The 13793-nt window shown below is 46.9% G+C and overlaps 4 protein-coding genes and 1 long non-coding RNA gene across 8 annotated transcripts; 4 read left to right on the forward strand and 1 right to left on the reverse strand.

Moving 5' to 3' along the window:
• Positions 1-819: 819 nt before the first annotated feature.
• LOC6595551 (E3 ubiquitin-protein ligase RNF8) lies at positions 820-1653 on the forward strand. The gene has a single exon (XM_002020602.2). The coding sequence runs from the start codon at positions 820-822 to the stop codon at positions 1597-1599; it is 780 nt and encodes a 259-aa protein (XP_002020638.1). The 3' UTR covers positions 1600-1653.
• Positions 1654-2444: 791 nt separating this feature from the next.
• LOC6595550 (E3 ubiquitin-protein ligase rnf8-B) lies at positions 2445-2981 on the forward strand. Its single transcript, XM_002020601.1, has one exon. It carries the CDS (start codon positions 2445-2447, stop codon positions 2979-2981), a length of 537 nt encoding a protein of 178 aa, XP_002020637.1.
• Positions 2982-3194: 213 nt separating this feature from the next.
• LOC6595549 (transmembrane protein 94) lies at positions 3195-9264 on the forward strand. 2 transcript variants are annotated; one of them, XM_026988323.1, is made up of 9 exons: positions 3195-3471; positions 3532-4165; positions 4235-4949; positions 5015-5177; positions 5825-5921; positions 5990-8194; positions 8257-8416; positions 8478-8727; positions 8792-9264. In XM_026988323.1, exons 1-9 carry the CDS (start codon positions 3308-3310, stop codon positions 8862-8864), a joined length of 4461 nt encoding a protein of 1486 aa, XP_026844124.1. In that variant the 5' UTR covers positions 3195-3307; the 3' UTR covers positions 8865-9264. The 2 variants fall into 2 exon arrangements, with proteins under 2 accessions (XP_026844124.1, XP_026844125.1); XM_026988324.1 differs by having other exon boundaries at positions 5015-5132.
• Positions 9265-9533: 269 nt separating this feature from the next.
• On the forward strand, positions 9534-12249 carry LOC6595548 (histone-lysine N-methyltransferase SETD1A). The gene is made up of 3 exons (XM_002020599.2): positions 9534-10447; positions 10517-10932; positions 11009-12249. The coding sequence occupies exons 1-3, from the start codon at positions 10293-10295 to the stop codon at positions 12226-12228; spliced, it is 1791 nt and encodes a 596-aa protein (XP_002020635.1). The 5' UTR covers positions 9534-10292; the 3' UTR covers positions 12229-12249.
• Positions 12250-12306: 57 nt separating this feature from the next.
• On the reverse strand, positions 12307-13671 carry LOC6595547. 3 transcript variants are annotated; one of them, XR_003408773.1, is made up of 4 exons: positions 13535-13671; positions 13123-13477; positions 12692-13055; positions 12307-12602 (listed from the first exon to the last, which is right to left on the reverse strand). It is a non-coding gene; the product is annotated as an uncharacterized LOC6595547 (long non-coding RNA). The 3 variants fall into 3 exon arrangements; XR_003408772.1 differs by having other exon boundaries at positions 12307-12615; XR_003408774.1 differs by having other exon boundaries at positions 12652-13055.
• Positions 13672-13793: the final 122 nt, after the last annotated feature.

Raw genomic sequence — 13793 nt, forward strand, 5'->3', positions numbered from 1 at the left:
AACAGGGTGACCGCGGTTTTATCGCCAAAAAATACCGTCCGACACTCATAAATATACCGTTTCATTTTAAAAATATACCGTAAACATACTGACGAATTCAAGTTATATTTTACATATTCCTCTATTTTGATATTCCGTGGAATATTACCAGCTAGATATCACATTTAGCCATGCCCACGTAATTTTGTCAAATTGATGAATCAATTTTTTACCTAACTGACTTATTTAAAATACTTACTTTTATAGGAAATAAGTCAAACAAAAAAAACGAAACAGGATAGTCGTTCATATTGCTAAATTTTTATATTCCGTTTAATATTGCTGGCTAACTAGTACCGTCAGCGCTGCCCACATAGTTTTATACAATTAATTAATCAATTTTCTACTTGACTGGTTTATTTTAAACACTTGCATTTATTGCATTTTGCGTAAAAAAAGGTTTTCGTTGACAGGAATGATAAATGCGCCGGTGGTTCATTATATTAGGTATTGAGTTATCGATATACATTTTTTTTATAATATATTTAACAGTTTCCAACTGAATATTTATTATTATAAATATTATAAGAATAAACCTCTTTGACTACTTATAAGAATAAACCTCTTTGACTACTTGGCTTAAAGGTGGCGTGGAGTAATAATTTAAACAAAAAAATCGAGCACCAGTGTTACCCCAATTTGCACAAATTTAAACACAATCCTCTAATTTTTTTCTACTTTTTAGAATTGGGACTACACTTTTCGCAAAAGAACTCTGGGGACTACCACGAACAGGAGAAATTTAGTTTTCGAAGCATTGCAATCGACTAGTCCAAAGAAATGACTGAATATACTATTATTCCATTGGAAGATTCGTTCCTGGTGGAAGAATCCGAATGGTTGTTGCAGTGGACTAAGCTAAACTCTGAAAACTGCGACGATGGAGCAAATAAGAGCGACGCGAAGCACTCGAATTTGATGTTTCATTTAAAAGAAGTGAAGATCTACAGGGAACAAATAGACGAGCTGAACTCAGAACATGCCTTCTTGAACAAAGAAATGGAACTTGTTAGAGATTTGGAAAAACAAAAATGTGACCTGCAGCTTTATAACGCGCAGAAGGAGAATCTAACTATTGAACGTGATGGTCTGCTACTGCAGTTGGAAGTGGCGAAGGAAAAGTATGCAAGTATTCTACAAAAACTGGATGAGCAAAGCAAATCGATGGTGGAGATGAATAAAAATTTTCATCTGGAAATAGAGGAGTTTGAGCAACGGCAAATTGATATGCTCTATGCCATACAGCTCCAAGACGAAAAACACTTACTCCAAGTGGATATGCTTGAACGAAATCTTCAAAACAAATATTCGGAGGTCAACGTTGAACGAAATCTTCAAAACAAATATTCGGAGGTCAACGTTTGCGGCATTTGTGTCACCCCCTGGGACTCGGGTGGCGTGCATCGATTGGTTTCGTTGCCCTGCGGACATCTCTTTGGTGACAAGTGCATCCGGGAACACCTACGTCGAGTGTTACAATGCCCAATTTGTAAGGTGATGGCATCGGAAGAGCATCTTCGTTATATCTATGGTATTAACATCTTGCCTTATGAAATTTAAAATTAGCATTGGAAACTTTCATCTTAAATTGTCACTAAAAAATTTGACACTATATCTTGCAACAGTTGAAATATTGAGTTTAATATTTAATGAACACCTTATAAATTCATAATAAACGTATGCTGTATGACTACAAATTTAGTAAAATGTAAAAGATTTCAAGTCAGAAATTAAAACTGGTGAATGATTTCTATTCAGTATTCCTTTCCTTTTCCAGCCTTTTTGGTGATAGTTTTTCTTCTATAAATGCGGAAATATTTATCATAATTAATAATACAGAAAAAAAAACGAAATTTGTATACCCTTTCCGTCCTGTCAGCCAACGTTTGGCTGCTTTAATATTCATAAGTCAAGAATCTAGTCTTCTTGCTTCTTAATATAAGATTCCAGAGTCTAAAATTATAGTCTTTATAAGGTATAGGTGCGTCATAAAATGTATTACCATCATCATAATAGTAATACCCTACGCAAGGGAATAAAGGTGTATACCGAATTTATCCAAAGCAAAAGTAAAATCCAGAAACAGTGTCACCCCACCATTTTTATAATGTACTTTTTGGCAGTGCGGCTAGACTTTTCGCAAAAAGCATTCAGGGGACTACCACGAACAGGAGCTACATACATACATCTTTAGTTTTCAAGGCAGTGCAATCAACCACTTGTTCAGAGAAATGGCTGAAGAGATTTTTATGCCAATGCATAATCAATTGGAAGATTCGTTCCTGGCGAACCCTGAAAAGTACGACGGTGATGAAAATAAATGCGACGGGAAGCACTCGAATGTTTTGATACACTTAAAAGCTGTGAAGAAGGAGTGCGGTATCTTAAAGAAAAAAGTGACTAGAATGACTAGAGTAAATAATGACTTGAGGAACAAAATCCCGGAAAATCTTCGTGAAGATTTCGAGAAGCAGACATACAAGGTTCAGTTTGTTCAGCTGCAGAAGGATCAACTTACTACTGAACGCGATGGTCTGCTATTACATCTGGAGCACGAGATGGACAAGTATGCAAGTGTTCTACGAAAACTGGATGAGCAAAACAAAACAATGGAGGAGATAAAAAACGAGTTTCTGCGCGAAGTTTCTGAACGTAAAAAGCTGCGCGCAGAAGCTCTCAGTGCTCTAAAGGAGCAGGAAAAAAACCACTCTCTGGAAATGGATAAGCTAAACCAAACAATACTGGAGTATACTTGCTCCATTTGTCTCAGCCCCTGGGACACGTTTGGCGAACACCGATTGGCTTCTTTGGCCTGTGGACATCTTTTTGGCGACGACTGCATCAAGATCTGCTTAAGCCGTGCGGGAGAATGTCCAACTTGTAGAAGTTCGGCCCATACTGGTGATCTACGCTATATATGTGATCGTTACCATTTGCTATAATATATCGAAATGTACATAAAACATTAAATATTGTGCATGTAAGCGCATAATAAATGTATAAACTAAAGTTTGTTTTTAAAATTGTATTTTGTCACTAATTTCCTTAATGCGGGGAATTTTTCGTTTTCGAGAGATATGGCAGCACTGTTTTGGGAATATTTTCCGAGCTCGGCTAGGTCACACTGTGGCGAACAGCTGATCGGCAAAAAACAAAAACTCCAAATCGGAAACAAATGGAAAAACTGTAAAAACGATGGTATAGGCGGCAGCGATTACTTAAAGTGCATCCGAATGCGAAAAAACACTAGCAGTAGGTTACGGAAAAAATGCAACGGAAGCAGCCGATCGACCCGGCATGCAGCACCGCCTTCGAGTCGGCGGAACACCCGCACCCGCACCATGGTCTCAGCACAAAGATAGCGCTTCGGCGACTGTACGAGGAGATTGAAAAGGTGCTGTTAGAGCATGAGCAGCAATACGGCGCGGAAAGGTGAGGCAGTTATTAAGCCTGCAAATGACACCCAGTAAGATAACTCCTATTATTCTACAGCTCCTATCGGAAGTTGCGTGCTGCATTCGTGAAGCGTTATGACAGTCCTCTGGGCTGGCTGTCGATTGGGACCAGTTTGCTGACAAGCGGAGCGCTGCTTATCACTGGTATGTTGTGGCCCGCGATCTGTTTGCTGGCTATCTTATCGCTGGACTTCTTCGTGGTCATCAGAGAGAATAATTTGCGGCGCACGGAGATATTCCGAAAGACGCGCTACGCTCTGGCGGAGCTGCAATTGGCGGAGCAGCATTTCAGCGACGACTGGCAGCCAACCAACTATCCTCACCTGAGTAATCCCATGTCGCCCTGCGTATCCTTGCAATGGACCTATCGTGATGGCATACTTGTCAACCTCCCTTGGGCTCTATTGGTGCGCGGAGACTGCATTGTGTTGCGACCTGGGCACATATCACCCGGCCCTTGTCATGTGCTAGAAACAAACAAGTTCTTTGATGCCAATGAAATCTACGGTGCGGCGCCCATGGGAGATCCTCCTGTTAAGCCAATGGCGCGTCCCCCCTTGCCCAATCTCGTTTGCTGCTTGGAGAGAACTCCGTACCTGGAAAATTTAAGCATTTGCCTAAAGACCTCCCTAAAGCGACCGCCAACAATCTACAATCAGCAGCGCTATCTGGTATGAAAAGCTCAACAAAATACGTTTAAAATGCTGTGTCCCTAAAAATGTGAATATTTGTGATTTTAGCTGGTGACCAAGTACATTCAACAGTGGGGCTTCATCAGTGCCCTGATCATCACTCTCATATCGGGCTTGCTGCGCCTGCATGGCTATGGGCTGCCCACCGACGAGAAGCACAATTGGCGCTTTGTGCTCGTCGAGTCGCCTGCTGCTGCCATAATTCCCCTGCTGCCTCTAATCTTCCCGCTAATGTGGATATCGATGAATCTTTGGGGCATTGCCCGGCTGCAGAGCTTCCTAAAGACCCCGCAAGCTGCCATTGAAAAGAGTCCAACAAAGTCGTTTGAAGAGGACCTGGACACTCCCTCCTATGACTATGAAAACATATCGATGCTGCGTTCCAATGTGCTCCGCATCTGGATGCAACTGTGGAAAGGGGACAGCGAGCTGCTGCCCCGTTCGGCTAATTTGGTACAAGTACTGGGATCCATTTCGGCCCTCTGCTGTGTGGACAAAAAGGGTATACTATCGTGGCCCAATCCCACTGCCGAGAAGGTCTTCTTCCTGCACAACACCGACGAAGACACCAAAGATGACGGGGCGCGCAGCCAGGCTTCCACTCAAAGCGAAAGCGATGACATACCCATTGTAGATGAGGATCACAAGGAGCGGGGCATTGTGGCCGAGGTGTTGGACCTCACGCATGACCAGCACTGTCCCTTTCGACTGGAGTTCGACGATCATGAGTGGAAGGCGCACATCAAATCCCTGAAACCGTTGGGTGAGTCAGTCCTTGGAGGAACTCTCCAATATATTCCCCATTTTGACAATGAATACTGATTGCAGGTCTGGCCATACTGCTAAACACCTGCTCGCCGCTGACCCATGAGCACTATGCCCAGTTCTGCGGACATGTCACCGCTGTGGCGATGCTCGACAAAGATTTGGTGCCCGTGACAAACCGGTATGCGTATGCACTCATTGAATCCAGTAAAAGCTTTTTGCATGGGTACGTAGTTCCTTGCCATACTCATCGCTAGTTTTTGCCTAATCAAACAAGTCACAAAATACAATCGATTATTTTACCATATAATCGTCTATAGTCTAATGATTTTCTCCAAAACGGTATGCCACATACCACAAACGCCAGCCCGATTAGCCCAAAAATTAGTCTATGTTTTGGGTTCTTCGTTTTTTGATTTTTGACTCCAATTGGACGTATTTCCCTCCAAAATACAGTACAAGATACAAGCGATTGGTAAAGTTTTAAAAAATTACTCGTATTTTTGATTTTCAGTAACTCCAGCAGATGCTTACTAAAATATTAGCCGATTATCATTTACCCGCATTGCGCACTCGAACCTTGCACCTTGAAATAATAATACATCGAACCTTGAACTGATTCTGATTCTATTTTCATTTTCATTTATTTGTACTTGTAAATCGAGCCCGTCCACGCCCCATCTCTCCTTAGCCCCATTCCCATTTGGCATGCTATTTTAAGTAACAAACATTCTATTATTGTCGAGAACGCTTAAATATAGTCGCCCGTCTACCTACCCATCCATGCCTTTCCGATACGCTTGCTTGCATGCTCACGCGGCGACCTTGCATCTTGTACCAGTTCTAATCGGTTCTCTTCCCATTCGTTGTCAGACGCTGCCTGTGCGAGCTGGCCAAGCAGATTGGTTTCACCGATCATGCCACCGATCGCTTTGCACTGGAGGGACAGCTGGCCAGCTATCGGCATTTGGTAAGCAGCCGAATTCAAAAGCAGCCCAATTACGACTATCAACTAAAGGAATTTCTCATGTTCCACAGCAACCAGATGTGGTGCGTCGGGATATACGCTTTGCGCGACAGCTGCAGCTTTCGTCCAAGGTGAAAGTTCCATTTCCGCATTCCCTGTCCGTGGTGATGCGTGAGAATCCGGGGGGCTATCTGTCCCTCTTTACGCAGGGCACGGCGGATATTATTCTGGACTGTTGTGACGATTTCTGGGATGGCCAAGACTTGCACCCGTTGTCGCCGCAAGATCGCAAGCGAGCCCTGGACTTTTACCAGCGCAGCGCGCTGACCTCCTACTGCACAGCCTTCGCCTATCGACCGCTACGGCATGGAATCCACGGAGCCTTGAGCGGCCCGCAGCAAAGCGGCGGCGAGTGTTTGTACCTTGAGCTGCCACCGGAGTCAAAATTGCGCATGCAACACGTAGACAAGTTGCACTGCGACTTCCAGGGCGGGCATCATGTGAAGCTAAGCCACAGCATCAGCACGGACTCGCTGCTGTTCTCGGAGAACAAAGACGAGGATTGCAACGATGTGGAGGGCTGCTTCGAAATGCAGTGCCACCAGGTATTCATCGGCATGGTGACCATGCAGTACCAGGCCCAGAACGACATAGTGCGGCTGGTAGAGCGCCTGGAGCGGGCATGCATCCGCTTCGTCCACTTCAGCAAGGAGAACGAGCTCCGCTCTCGCGTCTTCTCCGAAAAGATGGGCCTCGAATCCGGCTGGAATTGCCATATTTCGCTGCTCAGCGAACCGGAGCCGGAGAGTGAGAAAGAGAAGACTACTGCTACTGCAGCAGTCACCTCCCGAGGCATTTCGCCCAAAAACGCTGGTAAAAATCAAGCCACCTCAGAACCTGCCACCACTGATACCACAGCTGATTGCGTGGGCGATGCCCATGCCCATAACACTCATCCTCAAAGTGCCAAAGTCATGTACATATCGCCTCCCGCACCCGCACCTGCTCCCACACCTGCATCCGAATCCGCACCCGCAGTTGAGGCAATAGCCTCGTCCATTGCTAAACCCACTGATATTGTAGGTGACCATGTGGACGCCGCTGCTGGTCCGGATATCAGCTATCTGCTCGGGCCGCCCAACAACTTGGAGTCCTCGAAAACGCTCAGCTCCTCAGCACCCGGGGCCATTTCCAATCCGGATGAGTGCCACCCATTGAATGCGGCTCTGAGGTCTGAAGACGCTAATGGAGGGGATGGAGTTGATGCCGGAAGTGGGGAGAACTCGGAGAGCTTGCAGCACATGGAGCCGGCAGGCGACGGGGAGCTGGAGACGGAGACAGATCCCAATAGGCTCAAGCAGCGACACTCGCTGGACTCTGCCATGGACGAGAACTGCCGCTCCTTGAGCACCCTCACCGAGAGTACCGATCAGAGCGCACCCATCAACTTTGACATGTCGAATCGAGCCAAGTTGCCGCGCGGCATTGAGAACATCCGGCCCCATCTGGAGCAGGTGGACAATGTACCGCTGCAGGTGTCGCTCTTTACGGACTGCTCTGCGGAGGCGACGCGCCAAATGCTCGACATCATGCAGTCCTACGGCGAAATTGTGGTCTGCTTGGGCAGCTCGGCTAGCAACGCAAATGCCGATATCTTCCTGCAGGCGGACTGCAGCATTGCTGTGGAGCCTCTATATCCGCAGGTCTGTCAAGACGTCGACGCCTACACGGAGGCTAATATCCAGCACAACAAGTGGCTCTGGCAGCGCCAGGCAGACAAGGGCAAGGCGTCGGCGTCCGACGATGAGCAGCTTCTGGAGTGCGGTCTGCACGGCGCCGGGGCACGTGCCATGCAGTCACCGGCTCACACCGTTTCCCCTCTGTATCTAAGCCGACTGCTCAACTCCCTTCCCTGCTCCATAGCCATCTGTCGCGACGACCCACTTTCGTTGGTGGCCATAATTGAGCTATCACGCCGCTTCTCACTGGGCCTGTGGAACTGCATACAGTACTGGGCCTGCTGTGCGGGCACCATATCCATTATGAATGTGCTGTGCGCGTGCCTCTCGCTGCCGCCGATTCTCACGCCCCTGCTGGCCATCTATCTAATGTCTGTGCCCGTGCCGTTGATTGCCATCTCGCTGGCCCATATCGATGTGGATCCCAAGATTATGAATCGGGCGACCAGCAAGAAGCAGACCGACTATGATTCTCGTGCTTTTGCATTTGTAATGTGGTGCTATGGCTGCAAATTCCTCGTTCCCATTATATCTCTGGTAAGTGGAGTTGTTTTTAAATTGATTTTCTCTGGACAGTGAATTTGTTTCTCTTCGTACAGCTCGTTACCTACTGGATGTGCATATCACAGTCTAGCCTCAGTCCCCTATTCAGTGCAGAAGAGCAGATTCAGGTTGGGAGCGAGTTCGATGATGAGAATTTCTATCAATTTCTCCACTTGGCCCGCAGCTGTGCCTTGCTGGCCATACTCCTACACTTTGGTAACCCCATTACCTTTGACTCTGTTAACTGTTTGCTTAAGGTTTTCTAATCAACTTTTAGCCTGCATATCCATTACATTTGTGCATCGGGATCATGCGATCTGGCAGCGAAATCCGTTTACCAATCGCATTTGGGCCATCACCTGTCTGGGGCTGGTCATGTTCCATTTTGGCATCCTAGCTATACAACTGGCCGTGGATGACTTCCTACAGAAACAACTGCCAAACCTCTGGATGACCATTCTGATCCTATATGGGAGTAGCCTGCTCAGCTGGATTGTCAGCGAGCTGGCCAAGTTCCAGGAGAACAAGTGGGTAGAACAAATAATTGATTTAATTGATATTTAATAAAAATATCTATTCTCCAATTTCCAGGGTCAATGCGCGCTATCAGCGCCGTGCGCGACTCGATTTCGGCACAAAATTGGGCATGAATTCGCCCTTCTAGGCAGTGGCGCCGGCGTTACGTATGTACCTAGGGCCAAGGCTGTATATACATAACCACCACATTGGACACGCTTTTCTTGATTACTTAATGCTACAAACTAACCTTTAGGATACTTCATTTCGTGTCTGTTGTGCAGCAGCAGCATTTGTTTGATTCGTTTTTAGCTGCGGCCTCGTACTTTTACCCATTTTTACCGAATAGCCTTCCACACGATTGTGTTTATTTTAGTTCTGTGACACCCCCCATCGAAACGCATTTTATGTTCTTGTTTCTAAAACGGTTTGTTTCGTGTTCCTCTCTGTACTAACATTTAAAAAGACTTGCAATTACTGTATGAAATATATATGTATATGTATGTATATCTCTTAAAAATGAAAACCCAATCTTTAAACAAGTAAAAGTAATGAGAATTTGAAAGGTCCGTCGGGAAAGTGGCAAGCATTCTGCGTTATACCGAGAACTGGTTCGCTTCGGATAGCATTAAATTGAGATGTGAACGAGCGGAGACAACAGTATATAGCACGCCCGACCAGGTGCTAATCGGGAGAGACACGTTGCACTAGCAATTGCCGGGGTTTCTGACCCACATCCAACGGATCAGACATCCCCATGCCAAGGGAGTTGACAAATATTTTTGTATTTAATTCAGACTAGAAATCTTTTAATTTGGGTTACTCACGTCTTCAGTTAGACGGACTAGTAACCGTAATTGAATTGGTATAATTAACCATAGTTGGTGTACCGATATTTAGGAGGATGTATTAATATTAAATTTTCATTATCATACGACATTCTTTTCTGCAGCGGGCCGCATACTCGTAGAGCAACAACTCATGGAGATGAAAAATGTTACTAATTAGGTGCAAGATTTGCTGGCACACGCCCCGGCCAGATAGCCAGTCTACTGACAAAAACAATATGGATGGACATGGCAGTTACATATCTCATAAGCACATGGAGAAGAGATTCGTTTGGTGGCAGAACCGTGCTGAGGAACTTATGTATAACGGAAGATGTGATCAGAAATGTGGAGTAACAATTGATTAGCACCTACGACGTCGACGAAATGAAAGTGCTGCTGCTGTTGCTGCCTCTGCTGTTGTGCACGGATAGATCAGCAGTATATAGATCACTTCTAGTAGCACCTTTTGCCCGGGAATCTGGGTCATGAAAAAACGAAATCACGAACTCGGGCTCCAGGGAGTCGAATAAAACCATTCCAACTGTAGTACATCGTGGTATTCGAGAACTTCGCGCGACGCGATAAGGTGCCATTTCGGAGCTCCTACCAGTGGATATGACGAGTGTATAGCCCTAATAACTACTTTTCATTAGAGGCTAAGTGTTGAAATTAATCATTTACTCGTATGATAGTGTCCTGAAGTGTGCGAAGAAATACAGATACAGACACAGATACCATATTTAAGTATGAGAGTCGAACGCGCTAGGTGGGTGCTGCTGGCGTGTGTTGTCCTTTTCTTTGGCTGTGAACAGGTTCGGGCATACTCTCAAGTGTTGATCACTGGCGATCAGGGACCACGGATATTCAAGGCCTTAAATACGGATCTGATATTCCCCAAAACGTAAGTAAATCCTGGACAAAAGGATGGCCGAAAGAGACTCTGACTGACTCCCATCCCGTCCGCACACAGCTTCAACTCCAGTGAGAATGTCTTCTCCACCACTGAGGCGCCAGTGGCGACTTCCTCCTCCACAACAACGATTCCGCCTATTCCCTACAACCATCAACCGGAGCCGGTCGCGGAGACAACCAGTTCACCCGTTTTTGTCACTCCCTTGGGAGCGACCGAAGAGAAGGAATCAAATGCTGCTAATGAGGAGCTCCATCCCGAGCCGAGTATCGAAGGTGCCTCCACAGGACGGGCCGTCGATTATCGGACAGCCTATCCCTTTGGTCAGCTAATAACCCCCTTGCTAAAGGCCCAGCAATACAGCTCCCGACCTGCACAGACTCGCATCTATCCACAGGAAAGTCCCTCCCGGTACTCGTCTTCCTCATCACGGAACCCGAGTCGCTATCCGGCTGCGAAGCCCTATTACAAGAAAGGTATGTGGGGAGAGTCTCCTTTGAATTCAGTCTACGCATAACTTTAAATTTTGTTAAACAACTTTGGACTTTACAGGAATCAGCGACCGCTTCACTCCCGGTGAGAGCACTGCCGCTGGTCTTTTCAAGGGGCAGCACAAACACAATCATTCCCATGGCCAGGATGGCAAGGTTGCCTCTGGTTCCAATTCGGTGCCTTCATATGTCCCGCCAGGAGATGCTTACTCCTTTCCGCCCCTGAACACAAAGTATCCGTCGCCCTCCCAGGACCCAAAGGCGGCCTTGCCATCGGATACCGTAACAAGCTACTTACCTCCCGCATCGGGTGGCCTGAGCAACGCTGGCTATGTCTATCCGGGACCTCCAATGCCGGCTTCCACTGGCTACAAGTACCCTGGGCCTCTGGTCGGAGGTAATGGGGATAAGGATGCAGCCGCGAGTTCTCCCAGCGCGACTCCGGTAGCAGATGATGATCAAGGAAGTGATGATGTGATTGGCGTATTGCCCGCCAGTGCCATGGATAATCTGCCAACAAAGGATCAGGATGGAAAGGATGCTGGGGATGCCGATGGAGGGGACGCTAACAGTGGAGGCGATATGGGTATGCCTAACACTGGAGATGATGGGGGAGATAACGGTGATAACGCACCTCTTCCTGCCCTCCATAATGACGGATCGCATGGAAACGATGATCACAAGTACGATCCCAGCATGGAGTACGCTACTCCCCCGCCTGGATGGCTTGAATCTCACCCTGAATCGGCGGCTCCCAAGCCGGAAGATCACAGTCACGATCATGACCACATTCCAGACCATGATTCCATACACGATCACCACCACGGTCATTACCCGGGACACTTTGATTATCCACTCGCCTCCTATCCAGACGACACCTATCCCGAAGTTCTCTACGATGATCACCCGCACCATCACCATCACGTTCACCACCCACCGCCACCTCCTCCTCCTCCACCACCCCCACCACCACCTCCTCCAACTGAGCCCCCACCACCACCACCGCCGCCAGAGCCACGTGTCAAGAAGTACAGTTACTTCTACATTGGCCGCAAGCTCTGGTACATCCCTCTGTACTTTACGGTGTGGTTCAGCTTCTACATTCTGTGGCTGATCATCAAGTCCATTGGACGGCACAAGGTCAACCTGCCAAACCACTACGTTTCGCGGCGCAGTGCGCCGGACTACTTCACCGAACAGGGCCGAGATGAATACATCAATAACATGACGGTTAAGGTGCTCGAACACATAGATAGCTTTAAGCAGAAATACTTGAACTGATAAGGGACTCTACGAATTATTTTTCGGCTAATAAAACATAATTTAATTTAAAAAGAAATTTTTAATATTCTTCGTCGTATTTGATTTTTATTTTGCCAGCGAAGGATATATGAACCCCATTCGGTACTGGCCGAGGGGCAGCGGATCTGTCGAATCGTGCCAAAGATTTTGAATCTTCTGCACTTGTACTTCGAAACTCTTATAAATTCCCATATGTGAAAGGACACATTGGCATTTCATTCCGTTTTGTTTCATTAACAGATGCTTATGGATTCCAAAAAATGTTCCCATAAGTAAAAGGACACCGTCGTTTCGAATTATCATATAGTTCCTCTGCTACTTGGGTGGTATTTTGTTTGCAGGGATTCATGCAGCTGGAAAAATAGTCTAGAAATTTTCTGAATATTGGATGTCTATACATACCACGATATGGTTTGTGCAGTTATCGTGTCTTTCCACTCACTTTGTTGATGGGACACTGAAAGTCTCTTGGCCGCTTGCAGTAGTCGGCCTCATCGTGGACATTGTCATAGTTGTCACAGGTGGTACCATCGCAGCGACAGAAGACGGATATACAGTCGTTGTTCATGTCACTACTCCCGGATAGCATCAGATGCTTGGGGCACGAGCAGAGCAGACGTCGTGAGGACTGCGTGTCACACCCCGCTGGCTAAGCAGTTGTGGAAACAATTGGGGCGACCGTGAAGACACGTGTGATTGCGCAGGACTTTCGCCGCAGGATGTCGGTGATCTGCGACAGACGCTGCAGGTCCGCGGAACGACGCTCTCCGATGACAGTTTTCGTCCAGCCATTACACCAATCCCACCTAGGCGGTAAGGACGCGAGCAGGGGATTACACATGTGTCCAGATTATCCCCATATTCGTTGCTTACTTGTTCTTTCCATCGATTAGCTTGCAATGGGATTAGTATTTCGGACTGTTGGTCCAGGCCGTGACTCCTTCCAGCTCCATACGCTCATTGCCTTCGACTCGGGCCCGAATGATGACCTGATGGCTCCCGACATCTGTCGAGAAGAGCAGACGCCTCGCCTTCATGGCATGCACGGCAATGTTGCGAGGCTTCTGCGAGTTCGCCCAGGAAGCTAAAAGAGGCAATCTGGGTGATTGGGCAGGGCAGCGCCGTCTCCACCGAAACCAGGCACCACATTGACTGACTTTAGGACGAAGGTATTGCCGGTAGCCAGTGCGTGTCCCAGTTTCCAGGCCAGTTTCAGCGATGGTCTGCTCTGTGGTCGGATTAATGGTTTGAAATGTTTTGCCCGATTTGCTCTTGTGCCACTTACTTGTTGATGAACACTCCGCGTAGAGCACATCCGGGGTGGTCTGGGGGCTGAGGCAGGGCAGAGTAGTGGGCCACAGCTGCGGCAAAGGGCGCCGCCGGTCTTTAAAACGGCCGTCCACGGGAAAATCTAATACAAAAATTACTTTGTTTTGTTCCGCAATTCAAATGGCAGTGTTTCGATAAGTCGCGACAGCACAATTCATATCGATTTAATTTTGACCTAAAAATACCGAAAAGTTTAAAGTACCGTAAACAGTCAC

Source organism: Drosophila persimilis, unplaced genomic scaffold (assembly GCF_003286085.1).
Source record: "Drosophila persimilis strain 14011-0111.01,24,50 unplaced genomic scaffold, DperRS2 tig00000191-arrow-pilon, whole genome shotgun sequence".
NCBI classification, from domain to species: Eukaryota; Metazoa; Arthropoda; class Insecta; order Diptera; family Drosophilidae; genus Drosophila; species Drosophila persimilis.